At 31.2% G+C, this 19117-nt stretch overlaps 1 protein-coding gene across 2 annotated transcripts in view; it reads right to left on the bottom strand.

The window, feature by feature from the left end:
* The window catches only part of Fur2 (furin-like protease 2), a 1295077-nt gene that overhangs the window by 38908 nt on the left and 1237052 nt on the right, over window positions 1–19117 (bottom strand). For both annotated transcript variants that reach the window (XM_076396174.1, XM_076396175.1), the window contains exon 7: window positions 762–921. In XM_076396174.1, the coding sequence (XP_076252289.1) occupies window positions 762–921 (160 nt within the window). The remainder of the gene's footprint in view (window positions 1–761; window positions 922–19117) is intronic.

Below are 19117 nucleotides of genomic sequence, written 5' to 3'. Positions count from 1 at the left end.
TATTTTATTTCTAAAAGGTATCAAAGTAAATATATCTTGCAAAGGAATAAGAAGAGCTTAATCAATTTACTAACGAAATAGTTACGAATAAAAGTTGTTTTACTGTTATATAATATTAAAGCAACAATTCTTAATATATTAATTCGTTAAATCAAAAAAATTTGTTGAAAGTAATAGTGAAGAGAAATATAGAATAATGTAATAAGACAATTTAAAATCTCCGTACTCATTAAGAAGCTAGATTTTCAGTTCTACATATATTCAAAACATTTAATTTAATAAAACGAATCACCATATATTGGCTGTTTATAGCAAAACTAAAAAATTATTTGGAGATTTTGTATTAAACGTGACTGATCTATCACTTGTATCTTATAGTAGTAAGTAGTAACTAATGCAAAATTATTTTCAAAATGAATATTATAAAAATGGTAATAGTTTTATTACCAATACAGTTAAAAGTATGAGTATAGTATTTCAGAAAAAAATAAGTACTTAGTTTTTGATGTCGTAATATATGAACCCCATTTTTTGCCATATCAAATCGTTCAAAAAAAAAGGATTAATTAAATAATGAAATATTACCAAAACATGTTGTAGATGATATATATTATGTGATGTTTTAATTTTAGAGTTCTATTACTAAAACTAAGTTAAACTAATATGACTATAGATTTTGTACATGGCGACGTGATATATATATATATATATATATATATATATATATATATATATATATATATATATATATATAAACTTACCTCCAATACTGGCATTATAAGCAACACCGATACCACAAAACTGGTTGTAAGCTACAGCTGCCACTTCTCCAGCGCATCTGGTTCCATGCTTGTTGTCGCCGTTGTCTTGAGGCATTGGATCATCATCGTTACCATTAATGTCAGTACTTGCTAATGGATCCTGAAAGTAGAAAAAATAACACCTATTAGAACATATTAGTAAAATATAAAAATATCAAAATTACCAGTATAAAATCGTTGTTTACAATAGTATAAATTTGAATATTTAAAATTTATTTCTCTTTATCTAATTTTCTTTGTTGTTTAGATCTTTGCCGACTATTAATAAATGACTTCTCAATAATTTAATTAATCCTTGAAGTGTTTGTCACGTTTCGTCAAGGAAATGTTTTCAATTTTCATTACTGAACTTTGACGGCTCTCAAAGTTGTTCTTTATTCTACAAATTAAATTAACAACTAAAAAGTGTAAGACAACTTTTAATGTTTAACCTATGCCTATAAAAAATTTCCAATAGAAAAATGTGTTAAACTATTTGGATCCCTCTTGAAAAAAATATGAATTGGCGCAGTAGTTTAAAATATGTTTTAAAAAATGTCTATAAGTTAGGCGTAGGCTCTTTTGTCGATATTTGTTTGTATATAAAAACTACCCGGTTAAATAGCTTTACAATAGTATAAATTTGAATAGTTAAAATCTGCTTCTCTTTATGTAATTTTCTTTGTTGTTATCATTTTCAAGAATTGTAGATATTTGCCTACTATTAATAAATAACTTTTCAATAATTTTATTAATCCTTGAAGTGTTTGTCACGTTTTATCAAGGAAAGGTTTTCAATTTTCATCACTGAACTTTGACGACTCTCAAAGTTGTTCTTTATTACACAAATTAAATTAACAACTAAAAAGTGTAAAACTTTTGGTTTAAAACAAGGTATTGATTATCATTAATAATTACTCTTAGACCAAGTAAAATGGACTGAAATGGACCTAAAAAATAAGAGCTATTGTGGATAAATATATTATTGCAGGAAACAGAAAAATGTTGTTTTACTTGCTCCATTTTTTAAACATTACGATTTATTTTCCATTTACTTATAAGACCAATATATTTACATTTTGTTAGAACTAATTCATCGAAATAAATGCGTTTGATTTTGATTATTTTATGTTATAAAAAATTTTAATAGAAAAATATCTTAAACTATTTATATATCTCTTGAAAAAATATGAATTGACGAAAGAGTTCAAAATATGCTTGAAAAAATGTCTATAAGTTAGGTATAAACTCTTTTGTCGATATTTTTTGTATTTAAAAAGTATCCGATTGAATAGCTTTACAAATAGGAACAAAGATTCAATATAATATAAATCAAAAGCATTATATTATATTTTCATTTCCATATTTGACCAGTTATTAAAAACTATTATATGTGAAAAAAATTGCTACAATTGATACAATACAATCCGCATAAATCGAGAGTAAATTAAAATATCGAAAATTGAAATATATCATTATTAGTATTACATAATAATTAATTCATTGATAAATAACATTCTGCTGTGTTCGGAAAATATTAATTTTGTTTTTATATCGATTTGTATATTAAAATTAATTATGTAGACATATCGATACAATACAATGTGTTCAATAAATGTTTTAGAAATATTGGAAAATGGTTAATTTCTGCGAACAAAGTGATTTTTTTACCTTTCGGTATATTTGGTGATATTTGAAATGTATAACAATATATTTCTATATCTATATCAGGATATTACTCTTAACAACAATATTAATATATATTGTGTGTAGTCGGAAATTAGAGTTTTCAATGTTGGTTCTATTTTTTAGATAAAATGCTCTTCAAATAGTTTTCATTTCTAATTTCATTTATACTGACACATTTCTCTGACTGAAAGAGTAAAAATATAAAACGTAAATAGCTACCTTTGAAAAATCTGCACTTCTTTGAAATAGTCAACATGTCTATTATTTTCCTTTAAAGCTTAAACTAATTAAATTTTATAAGAAAGAAAATATAATTTTCGTTCATAGTTACCCCCCAATTTGACCTAAGATCAAATATCAGAATTATAAAGCCAATTTAAAGTTATGGGGTTATCACAAAAATACACTAAAACATCAAATCGACAGTAATCTAAGGTTGTAACTCTTAATTGTTTTGACATAATTTTAATTCGGAAATAGATAATGATGTTTTTATCTTGTTTACGTTATCTTTAGATGTTTACTCCAATGTTACTAGTTAACTGGTGCGTTTAGTGAGCAATTATTGAGCAGTTGGCTAGAGATGAAGTAATATCTATTATATTTAATGTTAATTGTTGTACAATATTTAATTTTATGCAATATATTTATGTAACTAGCTCATGGTATTGATCCCTATCAATAACAGAGTTTATTTAAAACTTAAAACTAAATTAGAAACACACATTTTTAATTTAGTACAAAACTAATTTATTTTAAGAAAGAGAAGTTTTAACTTACTTCTTAGCATCTTATAACCATGTTTAACTAAATTTTTATAACATGCGTTTCGAAATTTCAGTAGTCCAAGCATAAGCAACTAAGCTACTTAAATTCGCCTATGATGGTTTTCAATTCGCCTATGAGTACTGCGAGCTTTTGTCCAAATTGATCAAGCTGAGTAGGTCAACAGATGTTGTCAAATTTTTATATTTCACAGAAATTTCAGTCTGTTTTTGGTCTATATCAATGTATTCTTGAATAACTGCCGAAAGAGAATATGAGATAAGACATATAGACTCATAACAAAAACAGAACCGAATGAATTAAAATATATAAAAACTGGAAAGATATTCCATGGATGAATAAGTCCAAACTTGAGACAGCTGTATCTAATAGACGTGTTCTTGTATACCAGTTAAAAGGTTCTTAGAAGCCCTTATTGTTCGGAGTGTCGTGGCGGTCGTAGCATTATGGTTTGGAGGTAATATGGTCATATGAAAATTGATGGAAAACTGAATAAAGAAGGTTATCTACGAATAGTTCAGAAAAATGCTATTCCATTTATTACATTTGTCAAAATTTTGTGGGGTGTTTCCAAAGGCAAAACGAAGTGAAGAAATTTTTCCAATAATGAAATTGTAATAACAATCACCAGACCTTTCTCCTATGGAATTAGTGAGCGGTGCCATAGAAAAATGTCAATGTCAATCGAAGTTAAATATTTTAAGCAGCGTTGAGAAATATCGACTAAAAACGGCTATTGACTGTTCAGTAATTTTTTTCATAACATTTTTATTAGATACGCCTAGTACAATCTTAATTTACAATTAATTTATTACTACTTTTCCTATGTACTTGGATTAATTAACAAGCAAGACGAGTGCGAGAAAATACATCAGTATGTATTCCTCAATTATAAAATTATAATTATTTATTAATTATTAACTTATAGCTATAGTTTACACTAAATGTATATACTTTATATAAGTTCGTATGGTTTTGTTCGTTTCAATCTCCTGACATCCTGCGCGCTGTCCTGCAGTTGTATTGCTTCCACGTTAGTATGATTTAGTAATCTTCTTTCGTGTTTCAATGCAAAATCCTGGACAACTTCGCAAATCCATTTGATTTCCAGGTCATCGTGCAGTTTTTCATTGGTTACATAGCGGTAGGCATTGGTAATTAATCGAAGAACCTTGTTTTGACAGCGCTGTTTGACTAATTGATTTGAATTTTTAGTGCAACCCCATATTTGCACCTCATAGGTCCAAATTGGCCTTATAATTGTATTATTGATCAACCTCTTTGATTTTAGATCAAGTTGAGAGTATCTTATTTTCGTTCTAATGTGTTTTGCTTTTTGTCTAACGTGATGCTTGATCAGTAATTGACTACTTTTTACTATCAACTGTTCCAGTCGACTACTTTCAGTCACTATTTTTGGTCCGACTACTTATATGTAAATTGTACATATAAATAGCTTATGCTTATATGTAAATATATGGTTTTGTTTTGTTTGTAATTTAATTGTAAATAACAATGTATATTAATAGAACAGCATTTAGGAACTTTATCTTTCAATATCATCTAACAATTTAAAAAACTAAAAGAATATTTTGATTGATAAATAGTAAAATTAGTTTGACTGCATTTATGTTATCTTGGCAACTATTAGGTTTTTTTAAATGTCTTTTTCGATTTTCTAAATCTGCCGATGTTTGTTCGATCCCTTTGAATGTTGAAACTGCTTTCATTGCAACTTCAATGAATGATAATCTTATAATATTCCTGAATCTTATAATAACCGATAAATAAAGTTGTTACTTTATTTGAAAAAAGAGTGGTAGATAAATAGTTGACAAAAAAAATACGATACAAATATTTAGTAGTAATTCCTCTTTATCAAGTTACGTACGTGCATTTTCATCTCACTTATGGTACGATAAACAAGCATTCGTTAGCATACGGTGGATTGGAATGGAAATAAAACAATTACTTCTATTATATTATGTCACTATTATTTTCCAAATATTAAAATACGATGATAAATATTTGGGATCATTATTCCACTCCCTTTTCCACACTGTAACTTCAAAATTATTTAAAATGAGCTGATATTTAGAGCACAGAGAATGAAACAATTATCTGCATCCTTTCCTAATTCATCTCAAAATTAATACAGAAAGGAATTCGTCTTCTTCGTCTGTTATCACGAATAGAAAAATAGCTGAAGAGACTAATTCGAGTGTTTTCCGAGTATCGACTGGATTCAGTCAATTGTTCCCAATGCTAATTATAAGTAATACTATATCAGTTTTATTGCTGTTTTTATTAATTACCTTATTAAATCCAGACTTTTCAATGGTAATGTATATGATAACTCCAATATAATTGTACGAATAAATCAATTTTCAAACAGTTATCTGACTGTAGTTCCTATATTTTAAAAATAAATATTGGTATTGTTGAACTTTTGCCAATGCAACATATTTAGCGGTTCATATCTATCCGTAGCATAAACGTCGATCGAATTTCCATATTCTAGCAATTTCTCAAACACAACCACAACAGAACTCCAGAATCTCCTAATCCAATTTATGACGTTCGCGGTTGCGTTTGGCACTTTCCGACTTCATGTCCCACTCGTTTTGGCCGGCTCGATGTTTTACTGTGCAATATATGCTAATCTTCCCATGCTAAAAGCTGCATTACTATAAACTAAAACGTCAAATAACAGGGAACGGCGGTGGAACGATTATGCACCATTTAGTTTCCCGAAATCGAAATATCAAATCGACTTTCCAACTACAAATTATGGGCCAGTAACAAATGTTATCGTAGTCGAACGTATATGTCGTCTTTTTTTTTGGCATGGAGTTGAAATATTGCGAATAAAGACACAATAACATAACAATACGGATCACTTAATTTTTTTATAATGAAGTCTGTAATTACAAAAATATTATTACTAGTGTTGGGAATTAGTCGACGGTCACAAAACAGTCGAACTAGTCGATAGTCAAAAAACTAGCGACCAAAAATAGTAATTACTATTTTAGTCAAAGACAGGAAGATGTTTCGGAGAGATTAATAATTTTTCATACCTTATTTTCGAATTATCTGCCGCTAATTTTCTCAGGTAAAAAATAAATAATTATATTGTATTTAATGGGATAAGGTCCTCGGAATATATACTATTTTCCTATGATAGATCTAGTGAAATGACTATGATGAAGATACACTCCGTTTGGTTGTAAACATTAATACAATATAAAAATAATATTATTCGTTTGTAAATACTATTCGTTTTAAATATGGTTAAACAACTATAACTATCACAATATGATCATAGGTTTGTACTATATACTAAAATGTATTTACCATAAAGAACAAAAGTTGATATATCATGTAATTCATTAAGAACAGTTTTAATATACAAACATTACAAAATCTGATTAATTTTTCTTTATATTGGCAATGCGATCTGCACCTCTAAAATAAGATTACGTACATAAAGGTCTTCTTTCTCTCACAATTTTTTTCTTTGCTATAGCTGTTTTCTCATCTTAAACGTTATAAATATATGGACGTTAAAAAACAACTGCGCTTTTTAAATGTAAATATTCTTGCGATATGTATATTTACATCTATCTCTATTTGTGTAGAGCCAAAACAAGATTCTCAGAGAGTTTTCTAATTCTAGGTAGAACATAGCGTGCCTTAGATGTCATAGTTTTCCTAAAATCATTATCATATGCTTGTTGAATCACTTTTTCCTTAATTTGGTTTGTAGGTTTTACTAAAATGTCCTCTTCTCAATAATAGTAGCTTTTTATTTGCTTGTTTTTAGTATATCGAGATACTTTCAGAGGATAAGATTTGAATTAAAAGCGGTAACAAAATATCCCGTCGAAGAAGGAAACTACGCAACCTAGTTCCGGTCTCTCTCGCAGAGTAATTGCAATTTCCAGTGCTTACAAGTTACGAAAAATAAATAGAGGCGATATATATGTATGAGCATCGCGATCTAGCGCTAATTAGAATGCCAACGAAACCGGCGGTTGTTGAAAGTACACGTAATTGCCGGGGGTAAACTTTAATTAGCGATATTACTGGTTTGATCGGCGGGTCTGGGTGCATTAGGGTGCTTCAGACGATGTCGACGGGTATAAAGGGGATGCGACTTGGGCTAATTCTACTTATTGCCCTGGCTTAAGCTTTCAACGGTGAACGTTTAGATTATCGTTGCTAGACAATGGATTTTGTGGTCTTGCCTCGCGAACTGAATGATCCTATCTTTATTAATTCTAAGTTTCACTTGTTAAAGAAAACAAGCTTTTATGGGTACCTCTATTATGTCTATAAATAAAACAATTATATTAGTCATGGTATATTAATTATTAAGTATTTACTATGGATCAAATTGAACATGAATTCAAGGAAAAATAATAAACATGATATACATAATATTAGACAATATTATTTTTTTATATATATTTCAAAGTCTTCTTTTACCAATTATGAGTTTATCTAGACTGGGCTTAAAATTTAAGGTGGGCTCCGAATCACAGTCCTCAGCATTAAACCTACCGACCGGCCAGTGGCCAACTTTAGAAATTATCCCAGAAGACATCTGGTCTTACCAAGCCTAGTTACTGGCGTGACTGAGATCGTTTTCCTTGTCGGATTTTATACTCTTGCCTAGAATATTCACAAATTTTAAACAATCACAAACATAAATTTACGACCATGTCCCAGCAGGATTAGAACCCGCGACTATCGCAACAGTAGGAAAACCGTCCCATCACCTTTACCATTGCGCCACCAAGAAGGCAAATAACATTATTATTTTGCATTAGAATATCATATTGATTTGTATACCAGGTGTGTCGGCAATTACTTTTTGTCTTTACCGCTAAAGAAATTTCGTTATTTACAATGTATAGTTAAAATTTTGTTTTTTCAAAATACTAGCCACATATTTTGCTCATCTCTCAGATCTAAACCAAAATGGGCTTAAATGCTTAAATACCACAAATATTAAAAAAAAAGAAAAGACCAAAAATAACAAAGGAGAAATTTTAGTCCACAAGAAGCCATTGCTTCTATTTATGTTAGCCTTTGAACATGATACGGACTCAAAAACCATTCGAACCATTCGGGCTCTAAGTAAAAATCGAACCTCTAAAAAATTGAACTTAATACCGCAAAAGATGCCAATTGCATGGACACACAGAAATTCTGGAGAAGAGAACCTAGATGTGTAAAATGTTCCGGTAAACATATCACCACAGAGTGTAGAAAACCCAAAGAAGCTAAGCCGAAATGTGCAAATTGTAATGAAGCGCATCCGGCAAGTTATAGAGTATGTGTAGTTGCTAATGCTAAAACACTACAAGAGAGGAGAAATAGAGTAGTTCCTCAAGTTAAACTCCAAGAAACAATGAGCGAAAAGAAACAATCGAAAAAATATAACAAAGTTATTGCTGAAATGACTTATGCCCAAAATATCAGTCAAAATAACCAAAGAGACACAAAGGATGATGAAGTAACCACCAACGAATTGCTACATAAACTAATAGGAAAGCTGGAGATATAAGAAAAAATGATCGAATATTTTTCCGAAAGGATTGAAAAATTAGAATTGAAAAATATTAGGTCTGTGGCCCCAAAAACCCGAAATGGCAAATAAAGATATCCGAATAGCAATTTGGAATGCTAATGGAATCCAACAACATCACACTACCCTACAAGTATTCCTAAATATGCAAAAAATAGATAGTTGCCTAATATCCGAAAACCATTTAACAAAAGAATCCTTTATAAAATTTAGAGGATATACATTCTATCATACCATACATCCAGCTAACACCGCAAGAGGAGGAAGTGCAATAATAATAAAAGAGAACATTTCTCACCATCAAGAACCGGGGCTCAGTACAGCAGAAAATCAGGTAAAAGCAGTAACTATTAAATCAAGTAGATATAAGGTTATAATAGCCGCAATTTATTTGTCCTCAAAGATACAATCAAAAAAAGGAAAATTATTTGAATGTTCTAAGCAACCTCGGAGAAAAATTTATAATTGGAGGTGATTTCAATGCAAAAAATGAAAGATGGGGATCCACAATGACAACAACTAAAGGCAGTGAACTGCATAAAGCACCTGCTGAACTAAATTAAAAAAGAAAAGTTAGAAAAGAAAGAAACTCAACGTTAACAAACAAAAGTCTGGGAAGGATTTGCTGAAGAATTGAACAAAATAATTCAACTAAATGTACCCCTTAAGACAACCGAACAATTAAATTTTGAAGCAGAAAAGTTCGTAGTAGATATTCAATAAGCTGCTTGGAATAATACTCCAGAAATTAAGAGTACAACTAAAGGAATTAATTATCGAAAAGAAGTGAAGGAAATGGTAGGTGAAAGAAGTAAATTACGAAAAAAGTGGAAACAAAACGGAACACCTGAAAATAAAAATAGATTAAACAATATAACCCAAAGACTGAAAAAGGAAATACTGGAAATTAAAAACAAAACCATAAATGACTATCTGAGAAATTTAACAGATGCTAAAGAAACTGATTACTCACTCTGGAAAGCCACAAAATATCTATAAGCACTCATGTCTGTACAGTCCACTTATAAGTGACCTATGTGGGAATTGGGCACGTGACAATCACCAAAGAGTAGAAGCATTTGCTGAATATCTAGAAAAAAGTTTCAAACCAAACGAAACTAATATTGAACATAATTTGCCGGACATAGAAGCTGAAAATTCGATGATTGAATTAGTCACGCCGAAAGAGCTAACCAAGGTTATTAAAACTGACATTAACCCCAGGAAATCACTAGATACGATTATGATTTAATAACCGGAGAATTACTGCAAAAGTTACCAAGAAAGCGAATTATAAAACTCACCAATTTGATCAATACAGCATTTAGATTAAAACATGTCCTAGATATTTGGAAGATGGCGAAAATCATACTGATCCCAAAACCTGTGAAGTCAGCAAACGAAATAAAAGTCTATAGACCTATATCACTGTTGCCAGTAATGCCGTCTAAGGTCTAAGAAAAAAATCCTGTTGAAAAGAATAAAACCGATCATACAGAGAAAAAACTTAAAACTTAAAAAGTATGCTCAGCTATATTCTTAGATATAGCACAAGCCTTAGATAAGTTTTGTCATGAAGGCCTTGTTCATAAACTACAAAAAATGCTACCAAAACAACACACCGAACTATTAAAATCATATATTACAACCAGAATGCTTAGAGTCAAACAAGAAGCTTACTCTACAATAAAAGAAGCTAAACAGGTGTACCACAAGGAAGTGTACTGGGACCAATGCTTTATCTACTTTACACTTATGATAAATGCCACAAATGGAAAATTACGATGGCTACTTTTGCTGATGATACTGTGATTATAGCTGTCGGAGACAAAAGTGAAGAAGCTTCACGAAAATTACAACAGGCAAGTCACAATATAAATAATTGGATACAAGCTTGGAAAATAAAAATTAATGAAAGTATTCTGTACGTGCGCAGTTCACCTATAAACAGAGCGTACAAGCATTCAATATCATTCTATATAGCAACAATGCTAAATATCTCGGAATGAATCTCGATGCAACACTTTGCTGGAAGGAACATATAAAGAAGAAAAGAAAAGAACTGGTATTGAAATATAGGAAAATGTACTGGCTAATTGGAAGGAAATCACAATTATCAGTACATAATAAATTACTATTACATAAGCAAATACTGTACATACGGACATACAGAGTTCAATTATGGGGATGTTTTGCAAATAGTAACATAAATAAAATACAAATGTTTCAAAACAAAGTCCTGAAAGGTATTGTGGGTGCACCCAAATATTATAGGACTGATTACCTATATCGAGACCTTCAGATACCCACAGTCAGTCAAGAAATCAAGAGAATTGCAAGGGGCATGAGGAAAGACTCCATTCTCATAAGATTATTGAAATATTGCAGCTTTTGGATACCACCAGAACAGAACAGAGACTCAAAAGAATCAAACCATCTGATATTGTGTACTGTTGTGTAGTGTGGTGCATATATTAAAAAATACAGTAGTGACATGTATAAATATTATTTCACCAGAGACTGAGATAGGGCCGATGGGTCCTCCTAGTTATATACCTATATTTAAGTTATCATAAAGACAAATTGTAGGTTAGATGGAAACGACTAGTAACAATATAATAATTAAATAATAAAAAATCTCTCAGTCAATTTATGGATGTCATTTCAAAAGAATAGTTTATCAGGGAGCCATTTTTGACATCCTAGAAATCGGCGAAGTGCTGCTGTACAAGCGTGGGCATTATCGATGCGTAAAGGTGGTAGTCAGATGGAGCTAGGTTTGGAGAGTACGGCGCGGTTGATAAAACTTTTCATTCTAATGATTTTAGAACATCTTTGATGGGTTTTCCGGTATGAGATGGCATGTTGTTATGCTTCGAAATCACCTTATTTTATGTTTGAACGTACTACGGACGTTTTTCGATCAAGGTATGGTTCAATAACAAATAACAAATGACCAGTTACTTGTTTTTGGTAGCGATCAGTATTAGCTGTTTCTTTAAGTTTCAATGGTTCCTTTGCGATTTAACCCTATAGTCAATAAGCCGGCTTTGTCAGGTGACAACCATGATTTTCTCGCTTGGGTTAATCGGAATAAATCTATTTTTGAGCAATCAAGCAGAAATTGCTTCCTTTGAAGCGGTATTTTGCGCAACGATTTTTTAATTGACTGTCATTAATTTTTTTGCACTCATTTTCTCATCTCTTGGATCTATCCTATCGCTTGTAATCATTCACAAATTATGACTCGGCTCATATTCAACTTTTCTGGCAATTGGTTTTGAGTTTGTCGGCTGATTCAACGTTACCATATGGGAACAGATAGGGATATTTAATTTATTTTATAACGAGTCGTGAAGTGAAATTGTAGTGGTATCTAACAACATTTTACATTTCCTCAGAATCAATGTTTTCTGGCACAATGACATATTTATTTAATCATTGGTCACGATTAAAATCGTTTAATGCGTTTCACAATGGCAAAAGTCGGAAATTTGTTACCAAAAGTTGTGATAATGTCAATATGATCTATTTCTTCGTTGAAATGCAATTTCATGAAAAGCAATACATATTTTTATAAACCCAGAAAAACTGGTGCCGAGCCCAAACAATACAAAAATAATAATATATTTTTTTGACATATAAACAAAATTAAATTAGGAACAAAAAATATAATTTGTTGCTTGTACTGATTTTATAAACTGATTAGTTGGTGGTAGTGAAAATAATATTGTAAATAGATAAATAGGTTTTGGTAGGTATTAAGCTAAATTGTCTATATATAGCAAAATATAAAATACATGTAGTAGATAGGTTAAATTACTTTCTTGTTTATATTTATTTAGTTATTATACAGCTTGGGCTTAAACTAAATCCAAATGGACCTATGGTATTGAACTGTGGCATACTACTAGCAAATATAACCTAGATATCCTCCAGAGGTTCCAGAATAAAGTGTTGCGAGTCATCATCGATACCCCATATTACGTGTCCAACAAACTGATTCAGCGCGATATCCCCTTAGAACCCATAATGAGTGTAATTCGAAGTATTAGTGAGAAGTACTCTGAAAGACTGTTAGTGCATCCCAATTCACTCGCCAAACAGTTAAATGTGCGCGATGACGGTGTAGTCTGTAGGCTCAAACGCAAACTATCATACGAACTGATTAATAGACATATAGAGTGAGATTTAATAATCCCTATGTTAACATCTGCAACACAATCTGCCCGTGGGCAATAAGTATTATTGTTGAAGATCTAAGAGATTAATAAAAAAAGATTATTGGGTACATATTTTACTTTAAAACGTTTTTTTTTGTGCTCGAAATCTAAGTTGGATTATTTATTACTTTTTAGTGAGTTCCCTATTTATTTTTTGAAGTCGTTTAAATTTATTTAAAAATATTTTATTAATGAAAGCTTTTTAGCATTTTTGAAAATTATGAACGTGTTTCAGTTCAAATATTTGCTGTAGTTGCAAAGAAGCTCGAGTGGAGTATCTACTACTTTTAGAATATAGAAATTGAGAAAATATTATTTTGAAATAGAAGACAATAATTAAGGTAGAAATGCTGAAATGTGAATATAAGTAAGATTATCTTAGTTGCCGTCTGAAATTTCCCTCAAGAATTCTTGTTCCGGCTTAAATCTTAAAATATCTTAAGTTCTAATAAAAGGAATTTGAAATGTCGGCCAAGGTCCGAGCGATAGTTACAATGTTTTCACTAATAAAAAATATTAGCTTCTTTGTTTCAGAGCACTCTTCTAGAACATATCACACAAAATAAACAAACTTGATTGGGTTATAACTCGCTCAACTTTTGATTTTTTCTCTTTATGTTTTTTGTATTTTTGAAATATATTTATGAACAATTAATAGTATAAAATGTTTTAGTTTTGTTGTCTTGAAAAAGTCCATGGTTTATAGTTCACAATAAGAGGTAGATATAGTTCTCAAATCTTTTGAGGATTGGAGAAAAGGTTGACGCGACTGAAATTTATACACATACATTAAATTCGATAGTTGTGATATTTTTCTAGATCCGTATATTAATGTAAATACAACAGAACAGTAGTAATACATTAATTTTTAAATTAAAATTGTTCTATGCATATCTAATGTAAGGTGTAATTAATAAAAAAAAACTTTGCCAAACATGTTCCGAAAGTGATGACATTTGATCACCACTTTAATGAGACAAAATGATCACAATACATGGACCTGTCTATTACAATTAAAACATTGTAAAACAAAATATCAATAACACACTTACATAAACAATTCAATGATTTATTATATTTGATACATTTTGCATAAATATCTTGTTATTATATTCCAATGGCGCGAGAGGGCAGGTCAATTTGAGGTTTATCAAGTTCCATGACGATACCCATTCAGGCGCGACATCTCCGAGCTTAAATCAAAGGAGGCGGCGAAGTTTGGCGAAGGCCATTATGCCGGACCTTCACGGCAACAATATAACCAGGCCAAACGGATGGGTTAATATGGTTTAAGACTCGATTAGGCAGTCGCCATAAACTTAAGTCGTTTCGGGGAAGTCTCGGGAACTGTCGGAAATGGCCAGTTAATTTGCTAATTTGCCCGGAATATGTATGAGGCGCCAGTAAATAAAGGAACGACGGAGGAGGTAGATTTAGTGTTGCTCTCGTGGGGTCAATTATGACGGGAAGTGCATTTTGAAATAGCTTTGCCCCCTCGCGGAACATTACCGCTGGTTTAAATAACGGAAATGATGGAGCTTGTTAGTTTACGTTTAATGGTGATATTACCATTCCAAATATTCAAAATCTAGTTATTTTCATACATATTTTAACTCATCATTTTATAAAACTATCTATACCCACATGGGTTACAATGCCACATATATTAAAAATGTGTCGCTGGTATAATCTGTAGTTCTATAATATAATAAAATAGTATATTAGAGATAATTTGCTTCTTATTTCCTACGTGCTGGGGTTCACGATTAATAACACCTGGAGAAGAAAACGAATTATTCGCAGCAATAAATATTACTAATTGTAACAATAATTCATGAACTCACTGGCTCACCGCTAGTTATAAAGCACTCACTGTATTTTTTCATTTCGAAAGGCATCTCATCAAATCAGATACAAATTGAGAACTTGTGCGAACTATCATCCGATCACGCTCCAGTTGTATTAACACTAGGCGCGACAATTCTGAAAAAAACAACGAAGCATAATCTTACTAAAAATTTACTAACTGAAACACGTTTAGACTTATAATGCAGGAATAAATCAGTTACAAACGTACGACTCAAAAGTATAGACGATCTTGAACTGCAAACCCGAAATATAATTGAAAAAAATCGGTCCAATGATGAGGTAAACTACCCCCTTAAAATTAGGGAATCTATAAAAGAAAGACAAAAAGATAGAAGAGTATGGCACATAACCATAAATGCTGTTTACTAAACAATATTTATTAGAATTAGTAATCAGACAAATCAAAATATTAATGAATATAAACAGAGTTGCTTCGAAAAATAACTAAATAAATTCATCCCGGAAGCAGACAAAGATTACTCGCTATGGAAAGCAACTCGGAGATTTAAGAGACCAATTATTAGAGTATCGCCTATTAAAAATGATCAAAAATGAATGGGTTCGACGCAAGGATGAAAAAGCTGAATTATTCGCAGAACGTTTAGCTAACTTATTCGAACCGAATGATATAGAATCTACAATAGATACAAATCCAGTTTATCAGCCCGGTATAGCTGTTTTGATTTCTCCAATGAAAGTTGCTAAAGAAATTGACAACAACCTTAATTCTAAAAAGGCTGCTGGGATTAATGACATTTCACTTGGGTTATTAAAAGAGCTGCCACAAAAAGCAATAATGATGTTGACATATATATTCAATGCCTGTTTGAGACTAAAACTTGTTCTGGTATGTTTTAAGGTTAAACCTGACACACCGGCAGAACAAGTTGAATTTTACAGACCAGTTTAGATGGTACCTGTGATATCGAAATTATTTGAGAATCCGCTGTTAAAACGTGTTAAACCATTTATAGAAATACCAGATTTCCAGCTTGGATTTCGAAATCACCACTCGACAATCGACCAAATCACAGAATAACAGCGGAAAAGGCATTAGAAGAAAATAAATAATGCTCTGCAATATTTCTGAACATCTTACAAGCTTTTGAGCGGGTATGGCATTTGGGATTAATATACAATATGAGCAAATTACTACCGCGGAATTACTGTCTACTGCTGGAATTATAACTTTTTGAAAGAAAATTTAGTCTCGCATGAAGGGGTATTTTCAACGCTTAAATATACTTCGACTGGAGTTCCACAGGGTAGTGTCTTGGGATCACTTCTATATGTGCTCTATACTGCAAATATCCCAACAACAAAATAAACAGTACTTGGAACATTTGTTGACGACACAGTTATCATGGCCAAAAATGTGTCTCTGTCTAAGGCTGTAGAAAAAGTACAAATAGTGGTCAACAAAATCTACAAATGGACTGAGACTGGAAAATACAGCTTAATAGCTTCAAATCTGTCCACGTTAATTTTGGCTTGCGGCAAAATGACAAAAATCTAATTATATCACTAGACGGATGCACGATTCCTCAAGCAGAATCAGCCAAGTACCTTGGAATATATCTCAATGGTAGGATAAACTGGAAACATCATATTAGACAAAAAGCAGAGCAGACTAGATCTAAAGTCAAGCAACTGTACTGGTTAGTCGGAAGATACTCTTAACCTGACCTAAAATCAAAGAGACAGGTTTATCAGTCAACTAATAATTCAAAGCATCCAAAACAAAGTTCTACGATTAATTATCAATGCTTATCGCTACGTAACCAACGAAGAGCTGCACGATGACCTCGAAATCAAATGGATATACGAAGTGACCCAAAATTTCACCTTAAAACATGAAATAAGGTTGCTAAATCACAGCAACGTGGAAGCAATACAGCTTCTGGACAACACGCAGGAAAATAGAAGATTGAAGCGAATCAAACCACACACAGTGTATAAGTATATTTTTAAGTTTAGCTTAAGTAGATTAGTCTATTTTAATTTGGGAAATACATACTGATGTATTAAACTCGTACTCGCCTTGCTTGTGTATTAATGCACGTACAACAAATCAGTAGTAATAAATTAATTGTAAATTAAGTTTGTACAAATCATACCTAAGGTAAGATGTAATTAATAAAAAAATCTTATTTACCTATCAAGCTTATCATTTGTAACCAACTTTATGTTGAAGCCTCACTAATAGACATTTCAATAAATGTCATTTCGTCAAAGTGTGAATTTGTATCGAGTAAATTGCTTTTGCAGGAAGATTTACTTTTTTACTTCAATTTGAAGAAAAAGGCGGCTGGAGGTTATCGAATGCTGAATGAAGCTTATGCAACCATGTTCCGTCGATTTCAATATGTGAATACTTGATGATATTGACATCGAAGACAATCATTGACTGTAATTGATACGTTTGATGCGAGCACTTTGCGAGAAAAAGCCGCAATACGAACAAAGACACAAGTATATTATTCTTTAGCATAACATTGCTCAACAACATGTTGCAAAACCGATAAAAACATATTTGGAAACATTAAAATGGGTGGTGGCCTTCTACACCATGAGTCGTGATCTGACTGAGCAGACATAAACTTCTTATAAACATACCAAAAATTGGTCGATTCGTGGATAGCCTCAAAAGATACATCATTCCTTCTAGTTAGAATCCGTGAATTGCCTAAAAGATGGGAAAAATGAGCGGCTACCGATGGACAATAAAATATAATTTATTTAAACTGGTTTTTCATAATAATGTTTCAAGTTAAAAGAAATTCCTTTAAAACTAATTTATATTCCTAATATTTATTGTTCAAAATGTGCCATTTTCTTATAATTAGGCAAGATTACATTAAAGATATTGGTTACGAAGTCTATTTGGACTTATATAGTTCCAATATGGAGCAATGGATGCGTGTCCAATATAACAATAGTAATACATTAATTTATATATTAAGATTGTAGCAGAATATTTAGTGTAAGACGTAAAACATTAAATTCTTGTACATATTTGAAATCGGTTCTTCCATTGTTCTTCATCTGTTTCCGGAATAGCTGCATTTTACTTAGGACAGGAATTCCTACAGGCCTAGTCATATATTACTTTAGTTATTGTTAAAGAATATATGAAATAAAGAAATTTACATTGTTTGACTAAAGCAAGACGCATCAGACAGAAATACGAACCAGACATATTTTTTATTTATATACATTTTTGGAGTAGAAAGTAACGCGGTGGAATTCAGAATAACTCGCTAAAGTTTCACCATAATTGGATCAATAGTTTAGGTGCGCATCCTGTAGAAACAACACAATTCATTTCTATATATTAAATGATCTTCCATCAAATTTGACAAATGTCAAACTTTTTAATTGTTTTTATTTTCATACTGACTTAAATTCGCCGATAGCAATTTGTCTTAGTTGAAACGATATGTCTATTCTACGGAACGTTTTTAAAACATATATTCGCATATCATCAATATTAAATTAGTTTAACACAATAACTCTATTATTTATGAAAAAATGAAAATCTGTTTCTCCAATTCTGTTCTTGAGAAATACCATATATGTATGGCTCTTCATGAGCGATATGGTATATATTAATTCCATTAATTCGATATTTTGACAGGTCAAAAATTGGGTCAACTGTTTACATTGTCGTCCGATTTGGTTCTTCCCCAATTTTTTTCAAAAACTTTCATTGGGTTTAGCTCGTCTTGGAAGACTAATACAGTTGATTCTTCTGTTCGGTTTTGGGCTCATAGGCATATGTCTATAATTCATCGGTTGTATAGATGTTATACACAACTTTTTATACATACTGAACGTAATTTTTTAACATTTTCCTTTATCAGATTCAACATTTATCGGATTATTCAGGAATAAAAGGCCGTGAGAATCACAAACAAATCATGGCCTAAAGGCGCCTCCATGTTACGGTATTTTACATACCGATTTTATTTTATAACTTACAGTACCCATATTTCTGGTACGCGACAATCCTAAGAGAAAAAAATAAACCTAATCTTACCAACAAATATACTGACTGGGAGAAATTCAGATTAATATTGCAGGAACAAATCAGTTTAAAAGTATAGATGATCTTGAGCAACAAACCAAAAATATAATTGAACAAATTCGGTCAG

This window comes from Rhynchophorus ferrugineus, unplaced genomic scaffold (assembly GCF_030347505.1).
Source record: "Rhynchophorus ferrugineus isolate W39M unplaced genomic scaffold, kcgeb_rfMv2 rfM2, whole genome shotgun sequence".
Taxonomy (NCBI): Eukaryota; Metazoa; Arthropoda; class Insecta; order Coleoptera; family Curculionidae; genus Rhynchophorus; species Rhynchophorus ferrugineus.
Note: the sequence above shows the minus strand (reverse complement) of the source record. Positions and strands in the feature narration are given on the sequence as shown.